The following is a 14,134-nucleotide window of genomic DNA, read 5'->3' on the forward strand; positions in this document are numbered from 1 at the left end:
TGTCCATCTTTTTTTTGGAAACAGGTGGTATCACCAGTAAGATGCCATACTGTGACTTCAATGGAAAACAGACAAAAAAGTCAATAGTCTCTCAGCCTCCTTCTCCATGGGTTCTAACCAACTTGCTTAGTTATACTTTCCTTTAGTCATGGGTCGCTACTTCAGATGTCTGACAAACAGCAAACATACATCAGCAGCAGGCAACACAAAGAAAGAAAAAAAATGAATTAAATTTTCTTTAAAGATTCTGAGCCTGGCCCCAGATCATAACGGAAATGTATACCGGAAAAGGCCTTCACCTTCTAGGTTATTTATCTTACCCTCTAGAATAATAACTCCCCCAATAATACATTATTGTTAAACTACTTTTCCCCCCCTGCATTACACGTAGGCTCTGTAAGGCAAAACACAAGATTTTTCTTCCATAGATTAAATTAACTGGGAGAATATAAAGATATACATTTAGCTCTTTGTTCTCTGTGTATAAATTATCCATAAGTTATTCTTCAGCTCTGCTGGGCTGCCTTTCAAGCTCCAGTATTTGTGCATTCTCCCAGCTGCCCACCAATGTCTCCTGAGAGAAGGGCAATTAGGTTTCATAGCAAACATTTAAGAAACAAAATGACAGAATGTATTCCAGAGTCAAAATTTTAAGTGTCAGCTATCTTTGTTCCCTTCTGTTTAATAACCTATTTTGTTATTTAGTTGAAAGTTAGTAACAAATTACATCCTGTCTCTTCTATTCTACAATGAATGGTAGTTCAGGCAAAAGAGAAAGAGGTCTCAGAATACATTTCTATATTAAGCAGAATCCTAGTCTTTCAATTTTAATAACTACAGATATATGGAATGTGTGAAAATTTATTCAAGAAGTGTAAGTAAAAATTTGTAATAGCAGAATTATTTTAAGCCCTTTTTAATAATTTTGCAGCCATATGAAGACAGTCACAGCCACCAAGGTAGAATTTACTGAAAGCAACAGATGGTGCTTGACAGGCATACATTTTCCCCCTTCATTTAAAGAGAAAAAAAATAGGAAATGCAAAAATAAAAGTAAGAGATAAACTATTTTGATTATTACCTTTCTCACATTTCTTTTTGGAAGCTGACGAAGAAGGAATCATAGGTAATTTCATCAACTCTGCACGATTTGATTCGTTCAGTAGGTAGTGGGACTTATAGGCATAGGAACTGAACATGGGGTCTGAATGGTCCTGCACTATCAGCCCTATACGAGACAAACAGAAAGATGTGAGCTGCAATGAAACTACCCATGATTCCATGAGGAAAAATAAACCAACACCTACTATGTAGCTGTGCTTCAAGGTGGGGGAAAAAGAATATGAAGAAAAAGAAAGATCTGACAGAAAAAGCTTTCTACAGTTAGTAAAGGGAGTTTAGGCTACTCAGTGCCTTATCTCTACACAGAAATCTACACACCCAGAAAAAAGACTCGAATTTGAGGATTAAACTGTGTTTGATGTCATTCTGAAAACCCACTCTGGAAAACAGAGCTATGTTCCTCAATGTTTAGAAGGACTATGATGACAACCCAAAGAACAAAATGACGTATCACTTAATAGTGGAAATAAGAACTGTCTACATGACACAGTAGAGACGCTGGTCACCTTCAATACATCAAACAGCATTGAACAGCAGACTTGGGCCTCTCTTCCTCTCTGCTAAGATCTTTAGATACCCTCAAATTCCAGCTTTCTCAGTCAGACAATGAAGCTTTCCTCTTATCAGTATGATACATGATTTTAAAGATGCTGTGAGTTGCTGAACTTCACTGAGGTACTGCAAATCTTTAAAATTTTGTCCTGCTAGGATAATAACCAACTTAAGGGTTTATAAAAATGTCCTTTCAATCCACTAATACAGCTGTCCTATTGGAGGAAACACCATCTGCTCTAACCCACCTGAAGCACACACCTCTCCCCACTCCCTCCTCCTCCTGCCCCGAGTTCAGTCCATCCTGTGGCTGAGGGACCTGCAGGACCAGGGAAACTTTCTGTTTGTGGTTACCGGTCAGTTTATAACAATCTAAGACTTTACAGTACAAATCATGACAGCAGCTTCGCAGAGATCTTTTTGAGAAGAGGGAAGAGTTTTGTTTCTAAAGGGGTGACCATTTATTATTTTTGGTGGATGTTATCTTCATTTGGTGCTGCTCGACACTGAGACAGATTCAGGAAATATCTCTCATGTGAATGGAACTTGAAATTGCTAATTGGTAATACAGAAGAATCTTTGAATAAAGGTTATATAATGTTGAATGAATTTTATACATTTAATAGAGAAAAGTGGTACAGTGGCTTTTAAATAGGGAAGAACAACTTAGAATGCTAAGTAACTTTTATTTTACAGCACCCTCCAGATGAAAGGGAATGCAGAAGAATCTCTACTGCACTGAAATGGCACCTATGACAAACACCATGAGGGGCAGGGGAGGTGGGTTGTTCCTCTAAACACTGAAGCATTTCCAAAAATATTTCCAGATATTTCAGACTTTAAGAATTAGCTTAATGATTTTAAACAACCAATAACCAGGAACTAAGACAAAAATCCTCTGTGCAGAGGGAGAAACAACTGCAACACAAGCTAAGTTTCCTAACGCCAAAACATAAAGGACTGAAGTATCCCTTTTAATAAGTGTGGATTTATTACAATAGATCCCCTTAAAAAAGGAGACCCTCTATAAAAACTGATAAAGGAACACATATCATTTACTTCTGGAGAACTTTTAAGCCCTTCTCAAATCCTAGCATCTGATCTATTTAGAATCATTTTCTGTAAAATGCTGGAAAAGAAAATGAACGTTTCTGTTTACTGTGCAAAGCTGCAGTTAGAGTATTTGGGAATTAAATAATCTTGTTCTTAAAAAGGCATTTCAGTACAGCAAATCTTGCAGAATAACTGCCAAATTGATAAAATCCAAATGTGATCCTGTTGTTAAAACATGGAGTTTCCATTATGTCAAGCTTTTAATCAAGGCATGAAAGTTAAAACGGTTAGAATTTGCTCTAAAACTAGGTTCCTTGACAAGGGGTTATTTTCTACCTTACTTAAATAAAAAAAACACCTGCTTTAAAGGTCACCCAATCATTGAATGAAATAGAGCAAAAACAAATATTGGTTGATATACTTACTGATGGTACTTGATTCAGAATGTACTCTCGAGTAAGCCAACACAATAGTTTTAAACTTGATATTTATTAATAAAATGTTGGCTCAGTTACACACACACACACACACACCACCCCCATCACTCCAAGTGAAAGTGAGTAAAAGTACTATTTACAAAGCAACAGAGACTTTATGTTATCACTGATACTCATCTATTTGAAAGTCTCTAAAGCTAGTCATTCAGCTTTTTCACCCTGTCATGCCTTTCTTAGGAAGGGGGAGAGGGACAAGGCACATGCTGACATTTTCTTTGGCTAATGCAATGTGGCATGAGACACGTCCAATCTTCTCCTCCCTGTGCCGTCCAGCCTTCAGGGCAGAATACAGCTGCCCTCACTGTTCTACCCAGCACTTCTCTCTGACAGCGGCCACCCCACATGCTTGCCAAACAGGCCAGCTCAAAGCAATGTGTACACTGACTCAGCTGGCTGCTACAAGGACTACCAGTTACTTAATCCTTTATTGTCCACCTCCTCTGGTCCTTTTTTTTTTTTTAAAATGAGAGTTACAAAAGTAAAACAACTCAAGATCTATCACACTAGCTAAATTCTATTAAAAATATTTTATAGTACTTTTACCAAATTGAAAGAACTGTCTCCTAAACAAAATAAAACACAACCACTATGTATAAAGTAGATAACTAATGAGAACCTCCCGTACAGCACAGGGAACTCTACTCAATGCTCTGTGGTGACCTAAATGGGAAGGAAATCCAAACAAAGGGTTAGGATATATGTAAATATAGAGCTGATTCACTTTGCTGTACAGCAGAAACTGACACAACGTGGTAAGGCAACAATACTCCAATAAAAAATTCTTTAAAAAAAGAAAACAAGATCTCAAACTTCTTTTTCAATATGGGCTACTGCTGCTGCTAAGTCGCTTCAGTCGTGTCCGACTCTGTGCGACCCCATAGACGGCAGCCCACCAGGCTCCCCTGTCCCTGGGATTCTCCAGGCAAGAACACTGGAGTTGGTTGCCATTTCCTTCTCCAATGCATCAAAGTGAAAAGTGAAAGTGAAGTTGCTCAGTCGTGTCTGACTCTTCTCGACCCCATGGACTGCAGCCTACCAGGCTCCTCTGTCCATGGGATTTTCCAGGCAAGAGTACTGGAGTGGGGTGCCATTGCCTTCTCCGCAATATGGGCTAAGTATAATCTAATAGGCCTGATATGCCATAGAATCCTTTCAAGAATTTCACACTAAGGGAAGTTTAGAAAACAGCATTTATGACAAAAAAATCCCAACAAACTGTGTTTGGGGATATTAATTGATTTCTAAAATGCTTACACTTTATATTACACTAAACACTGTTTTTATTATAATATAGCTGAGACATTCTGTAAAGCTGAATACTCCGTATCATATTCAACTAAAGAAATTCTACTGTAGATTTATCATGAACTCAAGTTCACTGACACCCTCAGGGACACAATATTGTTTTTAATTGATCAATCTCTTGGCAGACTTAAATATCAACAGCTGGCAAGTAAGAAAGCCTGCACTGCAGGCTCTTAAGTAATACACCCCATATGTTGCCTTGGCTGTATCCCATTAGGCCTCCCTCGATGCCAGACCAAAACATGATAAAATACAACATAAATAATTGAAAAATAAATGTGCTCTTCTTGCCTTGCAAGTGAAATCTAAATTAGTTGAAAACTCTGGATTACATAATATGACATGAGAAGATTCTATTTCAAACAGAAGAATTGTTTGGAAAAGTGAAGAGAGTTGACCCTTAAACAGTCAGAATCGCAGTCAGAATCTTTTGTAACTTTACAGTCGTCTCTCTCCCGCATCTGCGGATTCCACCAACACTGGATCGAAGTCTTGGAGTACACACTGAGAAAACAGTGCACACAAGTGGGTGCGGGTAGTTCAAACCCATGTGGTTCAAGGGTCAACTGCAATCTTTTGACGCTCCAAATAGGAACACTGAGGACTCATCTTTAATTCTAAGTTACTAAGAAATTAAGCAGAATTTAGCTTAATTTATGGAAGGATTAATATTCTAACAGTCTGAGTATCTAATGTAACAAAAGGGACCGGTTGCTGAAGTGTTCATCTCTCTTAGGGGTATTCCTGGAACTTGTTTTTAACGGGGAAATATACCAATGAACCCAGAAAGACCCGAAGAGAAAGGACTGAGACTCACCTCTGGCGCAAACGAAACAAAAGCCTACATTTACAGCAGACGAAGAGCCACTGCTCCGTGTGGAATGATTACTGCAGATGAGAACGCAGGAAGACACGAGGGTGCTGCCGGCGGCAATGCAAGCATCTACGGAGTGGTAGGCGACTGGGCACCGCAGACATCTCACCATGCGACCTATTGGAAGATGGTCAGGGAGGACCCTGGGTCACAAGGCATCTGCTGACACAAAGGGAGATCTTTGGGGACCCAGGATGATGCTGGTTATAGTAGAATGAAAATCTCACTAGTTTGGCTCTGCCATTTCTATGCTGTATGGTCCCTAAATGTAGTGCCCATCTAGAGGTCACTCAAAAAATCTGTGTCTGCTCCAGTGCTGGAGAAATGGTGGTTGTCAGTATGGCACCTGTTGAAGGAATTTCCAGGGGTAATTTTGAACATATGGAATTTTCTTCTCATGGTCTGGATTAGAACCTAGAATCCACTTATCTTAGGGCTATCCTGGTGGTTCAGTGGTCAAGAATCCTTCTGCCAGTGCAGGAGACACAGGTTTGATCCCTGGGTTGGGAAGATCCCCTGGAGAAGGAAATGGCAACCCACTCCAGTATTCTTGCCAGGATAACTCCATGGACAGAGGAGCCTGGTGGGCTACAGTCCCTGGGGTCACAGAGAGTCAGATACGACTGTGTTTTTTACTATCTTATTTTACTATCTATTTACCACTTACTTTACTATCTACTGTGGCCCAGCTGCAATAGCTACAGATAAACAAAGGGAGGATGCCCAATGTTCTTTATAATAACGTGCTTACTGTTTGCCACTGCACTTAAAACAACCCCAAACGCTGTCCCCTTCGTTAGCTTTGTTTTACCTTTACTTGCTTTGTGGATATCTTTCTCCATAGAGCAGGCGGAACAGCAGTGCTGGGGACAGCGGAAGCCTTTTGACTCAAAGACGGCAGTGGGGAATTTGCGGACACAGGCTTCATGGTAAAATTTCCCACAAGCGCTGACAGAGCAACGCTTCACATCCGCACCAGACACTTTACATGAAAAACACGGGTGCTGTCCTGCAAAATTGGTGAGGAACACAGTTTAAAGAAAATCTGGATTAAACAGAAGCAGCTACTGATATCAGAGAGCTAACTCCTCCCTCCACAGATTCTACTACTATGTGTAAGATTTTAATATACAAAAAGATTTTAATATACAAATAGTTAAAATATGACAATAAAACTTGCTAGAATAATTGACTTTCTACAATAATTGATCATCCATTTGAAGATACAGCACTAAAAGCAATTCAGATCCCCATTTCTCACTTTACACTAAAATAGAGTCCATAGAAAACCTAGAGCAGAATTTTTCAACACCTGAGAGTGGCAAGGTCTTCCCAACTGAGAATAAACAAATAACCAGTGAAGACAGATGTCATCAGATAATCACAATTTCCATTTGTAGATCAGACATAAAATGAAAACTCATGATCCTAATAAAAACAGAAAGTTATGGCTAGATGTCTTATTAAAACTGCAGAAAATCAAGGACAAAGAGAAAATATTAAAATCCCCTTCAGAGATACAAGACTGAAAGCTGATGGAAAGAGAAAGCTGGAAGCCAGGGGATGCTATCACTAAGGGCTGAAAGAAAACTGTTACCAAGCCAGAATTCTGCACCAGTGAATGCACTCTGCAAGAAGGGGGTGAAGTCAATAGGTACTGGGAAGAACTAACAAAACTGAAACTCGGTTCTTTGAAAAAGAACTGATATCCCTGGCAACAAGTAACTAATAAAAAAATGCAGAAAAAGCAGCAATATTAAGAATATCAGAAATGCAAAATGATGCATCACTACAAATCCTACAAATGTTTAAACAAATAGGAGGATGTCACTACCTTTTTGCATAAATTTGAAAATTTGGATGAATAGATTCCTAGAAAAACAGAACTTATTAACACTGGCACAAAAATAAATAGAAAATATGATAGTTCTATAAACTATTTAGGAAATTGAAACTACAATTAGAAACCAATACAGAAACTTTGAAGCTCAGATGGCTCCACTGGTCAATCTGCCAAACATTTTGAGATAGAAACAATTAGAATGGGGAAGAAAAAAAACCACAAAAAATGGGAACAAGTGAAAAACAAACAGATGTAGAAAAATAAATGCAACAAGGATGACAAAGGATTATGTTTTGTTATATAAAGAGTTCATATGTGATATTATCACTTATATGTAGAATCTAAAAATCAAATGAATGAATATAACAACACAGTCTCACAGAAACAGAACAAACTAATGGTTACCGTGGGAAGGAGTGGTGAAAAGGGGCAAGATAAGCGTAGGTGATTAAAAGGTACAAACTACTATGTACAATAAAATAGGTAAGATGCAAGGATATATTGTACAGCACAGGAAATATAGCTAATAATTTATAACTTTGAAAGAAGTATATTCTATGAAAATATTGAATCATTATGGTTTCCACCTGAAACTAATATAAATCAGCTATGCTGTAACCAATCAATCGGGCTTCCCAGATGGCACTAGGGGTAAGGAACCTGCCTGCCAATGCAGGAGACATAAGAGACTCGGGTTTGATCCCTGGGTCAGGAAGATCCCCTGGAGGAGGAAATGGCAACCCACACCAGTATTCTTGCCTGGAGAATCTAATGGACAGAGAAGCCTGGAGGGCTCAGTCCATAGGGTCACAAAGAGTCGACACAACTGAAGCAACTTAGCATCCATGTATTAGCCAATCATCAATCAATACAAAATAAAGAAGAATCATGGGGAAAATATATGTAACATATATAAGCAAAGATCACAAGACTTATGAGCTTCCTTGGTGGCTCGGCAGTAAAGAATTCACCTGCAATGCAGGAGACATGGGGTTCGACCCTTCCATCAGGAAGATCCCCTGAAGAAGGAAATGGCACACCACTCCAGTATTCTTGCCTGGGAAATCCCATGGTCAGAGGAGCCTAGTGGGCTATGGTCCATGGGGTCACGAGAGTCTGACGTGACTTAGCAACTGAACCGATATAAAGAACTATAAATCAATGTAGAAATGGCCTAATATAAAAGTGGGCAAAGGGTATGAACAGGCAATTTACAGAAAGCAAAAAAGACAGACAGCCAATAAACATATGCCAAAATGCTCAACTTTACTAGTAATCAGATAAATGCTAATTAAAACCACAAGTAACATTGGAAAAATTCATCAAATAGGAAAAAAATGTAGAGTTTGATAGTGCTGGCTGTGATCAGGGTGTGGTGAAACGGCACTCATGCATTGCTGGTGGGAGTTAAGCTGGAAAGAACTAGCTCAGAAGGCAGCAGAGCAGTGTCCATTCTGAAAGGAGACATCCACTTTCTGTGGCCTAGACATTCTACTTGCTGTCTGCGTTAGAGAAGGCCTGTACATGTAGAAGGGTGTTGGCTGAAGTACTGTTTGTAACTGCAAACAACCGAAAGCTGTCGTTATCTGCCTTTGAAAATCAGGACTGGCGTTTTCATTTTGTGTCTTGTGACATATGGAAATTCTAAGTGGCTATTTATTTGGATTCATCTTTTGGGAAGTGTTCAAGTCTTTTGCTCATTTTTCTTATGATGCTATAAAAATTCTGAAGGAAAAAAATGTACAAGGAATAGTTTTTTGTTTTGATTTTTTACAGAAAGTTAGATGTGGTTTTGGAAGTAGCTAACCATTACAATTTGACTAAGTCATAAAGATCCTTTAAAATCAGTACTTATAACTGTGATGTTCAAATATTTGTTGTCGTTTTTAACTGGCTTTGTTGCAGAAATAAAATACAGCAGTGTTAAATTGGGTGAATTACAAAAATTCTTCAAAATTAGTACTTACAAACAGTGATGTTCAAATTTTTTTAAAAATTGTTTTTATTACAGAAATAAAGAACAGCAGGGTTTTTTTTGGTTGCTGTTGTCCCATTGCATATATATGATTTCAAATTATATTTTAACATATGGATAGATAAGAAAGAAATACTATTGTTTTTAAAATAACTTTTATAAATGTAAAAAATTAAAAGAAAATTAAAGTTTAAAAAGGTTTGGCTGTATCTAATGCATAAACTGCTCCATGTAAAAATGAAATAGGCTTTCATAATGATCAAAGTAAGTCTAATATAAATGAAAATTGTTGTAACGAGCAGTGCCATTACACTAACAGAGCTGAGCTATAAATCCCTGTAAGACTCAGGCTTAGGGCTCTAGCATGGGGATGATTCCACTGCTCTCCCTCCTCACTAGGGCATGGGAAAGTCACTCAGTCATGTCCGACTCTTTGCGACCCCATGGACTATACAGTCCATGGAATTCTCCGGGCCAGAATACTGGAGGGGGTAGCCTTTCCCTTCTCCAGGGGATCTTCCCAACTCAGGAATCAAATCTAGGTCTCCCACTTTGCAGGCAGATTCTTTACCAGCTGAGCTACAACGGAAGCCCAAGAATATTGGAGTAGCCTATCCCTTCTCCAGGGGATTTTCTTGACCCAGGAATCAAATTGGGTCTCATGCATTGCAGGTGGATTCTTTACCAACTAAGCTACCAGGGAAGCCCCAGTAGGACATGGTCTTCCTAAAACTATGGTCTTCTTAGAATAAGAAAGTAACAAGTAAAACTGCCTGTTACACATTTTATTCAAAAGGGCCAATGAAAATGTTTTCTATCCAGAAGTCACATTTGTCTTAAACAATAGAAAGTGGAAGTATAAGAACTTATCAGGCATGTATCCTGTAATACTTTTTACATATAATGTGTTTGTTTATCTTTTGATAAACAAACAAATTAAAAAACTTCCTAAAGAATCTGAGTTTATATTCCTAATATGTTGGCAGTGTACCACATTGGTATCCAACTGATTTTCATGTGATAAAAAAATGTATCAAAAGCAATTTAAAAAAGTTACTTTTGCATTTCCTGAATTACTAATGATGTTTGTAATGAAAATGAACATTTTCTCATGTCTTACCGGCCATTTGTGTTATTACTTTGGAGAAATGTCTGCTCAATTTTGAATTGGATTATTTATTTATTTCTGGTATTTTCACCTATGAGTTTTATACTTTTAGCTCTTATGTTCTGGTCTTTGATCACTTTGAATTTATATGTGTATATATATATATATATATACACACACACACACACACACACATATATATATGGCATAGGGTAAGGGTTCAAGTTCAATGAATGTGGATCCAATTTTCCCAGCACCATTTATTGAAAACACTATTGACCAGTGTTTGCACCCTTGTTAAAAAATCATTTGACCATATATGTGAGTTTATTTCTGGGCTCCCTAATCTATTTCATTGGTTTATGTCTTTATGCCAGTACTACACTGTTTTAATTACTGTAGCTTTGTAGTAAATTCTGAAATCAGGAAGTATGAGTCCTCTAACTTTGTTTTACTTAAATTGTTTTTAAAGCAAATTTCCTTCTTAAATTTTCTAGCAGATGTGTACCAAATTAGATTACATCTAACATTTGTTGGCAGATTTCTGCTGGATTCTAGAGTTAGAAAAGAAGCCCTAAGAGTGTTTTAATACTGAGATACATGGTCCTTCCCATCAGTAATTTAAACTACAGGCTGAAAATTTGAAAGCTTAATTTAAACTACAGGCACATCAACGACTCAGTGACAGAGTTTCAGAAAAGGGGCATGGTAGGGAAGGTGGGGAACCAAGAGTACGTGCTTGTTGTGTGTTTACACGTCCAGAACTCATTCTGAAGGCCAAATAAAACAATGTGTAGATGATCTGACTCTGAGGCTGTCAGCTGGCAAACTGTCCAAAAGTTCTTCTGCAGAGTCTAAATGTGATCAATAAAACGATACCTTACGTAGGGAAAAATATAAGTTATTTCTTTAAAACACCTTCTGTAGCTTAGGTTTTGCCTGTGTATATAAGTAAGGGTGTGTGGGTGTGGTCAGGATATATGATACATGATCCCCGTCTACTGGGTCAAGGTGGCAGAAGGCAGTGGGAAAGAGCAAGGACTCTGGGGTCAAGCTCTGCCTCCTGGGCCGGAACCCCAGCTTCACCCTGTACGTCTGTGACTCTGGGCAAGGCTGGGAACCAAACGCTCTGAACCTCAGTTTCACACTCTGTAAAATGGACATAATAATAGTAGCGATCTCATAATGTAATGAGGATCAAACAAGATAAGAAGATAAAATGCCGAGTATTAACAGCAGCTGGCATTTAGGAAGTGTTTGGTTAAAAACAAAGTTACTGTTCTAATGGAATTTGGAATATACAAAAGATTTTTGGAGGCACACAAGTAAAAAAGTATAAAATAAGTATCTATGAGAATCCAAATAAAGGGGAGAAAGAGTAGGAAAATAATAAAGTATCAATGGTAAGGTCAGCATATCATAAATACTTGACATCCAACTGGCTCATAGTTCCTCACAGCAAAACTGAGATAAAGCCCACAAAAACATACAAACAGGTTCCTAGAAGCACTACCAGGCCATCTCACAACCAGGTGACTCTTCACTTACATTATTGGTAACATCCTGCTTTCCATGACTTTACCTAGAAGCGAGGCTATGACACAGAAGAAATAAAAACTTATCTATTTCTTTCTCTATAAATTATTTTGATTGGTGGAAGCCTACATATGGAGTAAAAGAAATAAATGGTAACACCCACCCCCAAACCAATTTCTGGCCCCTCCATCTTTCCACTAAAAATACAGCTCCCCATGGTTACAGTTTGTGATGTAACCATCACAGTCAGAGGTTGATGTAACCTCTGTACACTCAGAGGAGACAGAGGCCCTGCATACCCCGACCCGCTGCCCGTATCTACCAGAATAGGGATGCTCACCAGTTTTACACTCGACACAGACGAACTTCCCATCAGGGGGTGATGACAAGCCCAGGCACTCCAGGTGGAAGTGTTTGCAGCACTCTCCCTCACAGGGAATCAGAGAGTCACCAGAGCTTTCACAGATCTGTAACAAGGCAGAAAACCAACAGTTCTCAAGCTGTACCAGGCGTCGGGACCACTAGAGGGCCTGTGAAGACAAGCTTGCTGGTCCACGGTTTCTGATTCAGTGGGTCTGGGTTGGGCCTGAGAATTTCCAGTAAGTATCCTGATGGTGCTTGTGCGGCTAGCCCTTCGCCCTCACTTTGAGAACCACTGAACTAGCAAACTCTTCCCTGCACCCAATATGTATAAAGTTTAAAAGTTATACTCGATCTTTGATGATTCCTTCTTTGGAATCCACAGACTTCAACTCTGCTTCACTGCACAAAGCAGTATTTTTCAGAAAGGGGCCCACTCCAGTATTCTTGCCTGGAGAATCCCATGGACAGGGGAGCCTGGTGGGCTATATAGTCTACAAGGTGGCAAAAGAGTCAGACATGACTTAGCAACTAAGCAACGACATCCCAGCGAGGACCCACAGTTTCATGTGAATAGTTAAGTATTCCAACTCCGAAAGGGAAGAAAAGAGCCAGAAGTGGCTTTGAGGTCTGTAGCTTTAAAGTAATATTCCAAGTCAGAAAGATACTATCCTCTCTGGGACTTCCCTGGTGGTCCAGGGGCTAAGACTCCTTGCTCCCCATGCAGGGGGCCTAGGTTCGATCCCTAACTAGGGAACTACATCCCACATACTGTAAGGAAGACCCAATGAAGCCAAATAAAGGAATACAATTTTTTTTTTTTAAAGAAATATACTACCCTCTCTGACAGGATGGAAGCGTTCTACTGGCAGGATGTCCCGGCAACTGTTTCAGGCTGCAGGACAGGTCCCTTGCCTACCTGACACACAGTGTCCTTCCTGCTCATTCCAGTGCCTCTTCGTGACAAACTGGAATCCACGGACTGCACATCAGAAACGTCTGCCTCTGCAGTAGCTGAAGGGCTATCGACTTGCTTTCCAAAGCCTGCCTGCGTGGAAAACGGAACAGGCTTTTAAGAAAAACAAAAATCTCCTCAAAATTAGGTGCTGTGAAAATCCTAGTAAGCCTTGGTCAAATAAACCTTCCCACAACCTCTTCTTTCTTTCTAAAACCCCTGGATACCAGATGTCTGCTGTTTTGACAGAAACTGTTAAAATGAAAAACAAAACAAAACAAAAAACTACGCTTCTGTTATGTAAAACCACAGTCCCCAACCTTTTTGACACCAGGGACAGGTTTCATGGAAGACAACTTTTCCATGGACTGGGGGTGTGGGGCAGGGGGGTTGGTTTCGGGATGATTCAAGTGCATTACATTTGTTGTGCGTTTGATTTCTCTTATTACTACATCAGCTCCACCTCGGGTCATCCGGTCTTAGATCCCGGAGGTTGGAGACCTCTGATGTAAACAGCAAAGTTAAGAGACTCCTAAGTTACGAAATAACCAAAATGGTTTCTTTACTACCCGTATTTTTTTTTTCCCCAATTCCCCATTCTCGCCAAAAAAAAAAGAGCCAGGCAAAGCATTACTTGGTTACTTGGTTTGGCAAAGCAAGACGGCACTGCGCCCAGGCTCTGGGACATAAACTTACCTGCAGGTCACTCAGCCCTCTGGAATCGGAGTCAGACGTGTCTCTGTACGTGGAACCAGCCATTTCTACGTCGGTTGAGGCGCGGCTCCTTTTCTTTAGAGGTTTACAGGAATCTGAAATCTCGCTGGCACCTTAATACAACACACCGAAATTAATCCTAAAATAGTGCTTAACATTTGTTGTTTTAATTTTTTCTTGTGGGAGAATATTTTCTTTCCCCAAACTCATCTGTAGTGTGAGAAAAAAAAAAAGCATAGC

General features: G+C 39.3%; 1 protein-coding gene across 3 annotated transcripts in view; it reads right to left on the reverse strand.

The window, feature by feature from the left end:
- The window catches only part of NSD3 (nuclear receptor binding SET domain protein 3), a 103,677-nt gene that overhangs the window by 24,760 nt on the left and 64,783 nt on the right, over positions 1-14,134 (reverse strand). For 2 of the 3 annotated variants that reach the window (XM_027529669.1, XM_027529670.1), the window contains exons 10-15: positions 13,877-14,007; positions 13,145-13,273; positions 12,206-12,332; positions 6,215-6,412; positions 5,347-5,520; positions 1,082-1,228 (exon numbers count right to left, since the gene is read on the reverse strand). In XM_027529669.1, coding sequence (XP_027385470.1) covers positions 1,082-1,228; positions 5,347-5,520; positions 6,215-6,412; positions 12,206-12,332; positions 13,145-13,273; positions 13,877-14,007 — 906 coding nt within the window. The remainder of the gene's footprint in view (positions 1-1,081; positions 1,229-5,346; positions 5,521-6,214; positions 6,413-12,205; positions 12,333-13,144; positions 13,274-13,876; positions 14,008-14,134) is intronic. The other variant, XM_027529671.1, reaches the window with a different exon arrangement.

Source organism: Bos indicus x Bos taurus, chromosome 27 (assembly GCF_003369695.1).
Source record: "Bos indicus x Bos taurus breed Angus x Brahman F1 hybrid chromosome 27, Bos_hybrid_MaternalHap_v2.0, whole genome shotgun sequence".
NCBI classification, from domain to species: domain Eukaryota; kingdom Metazoa; phylum Chordata; class Mammalia; order Artiodactyla; family Bovidae; genus Bos; species Bos indicus x Bos taurus.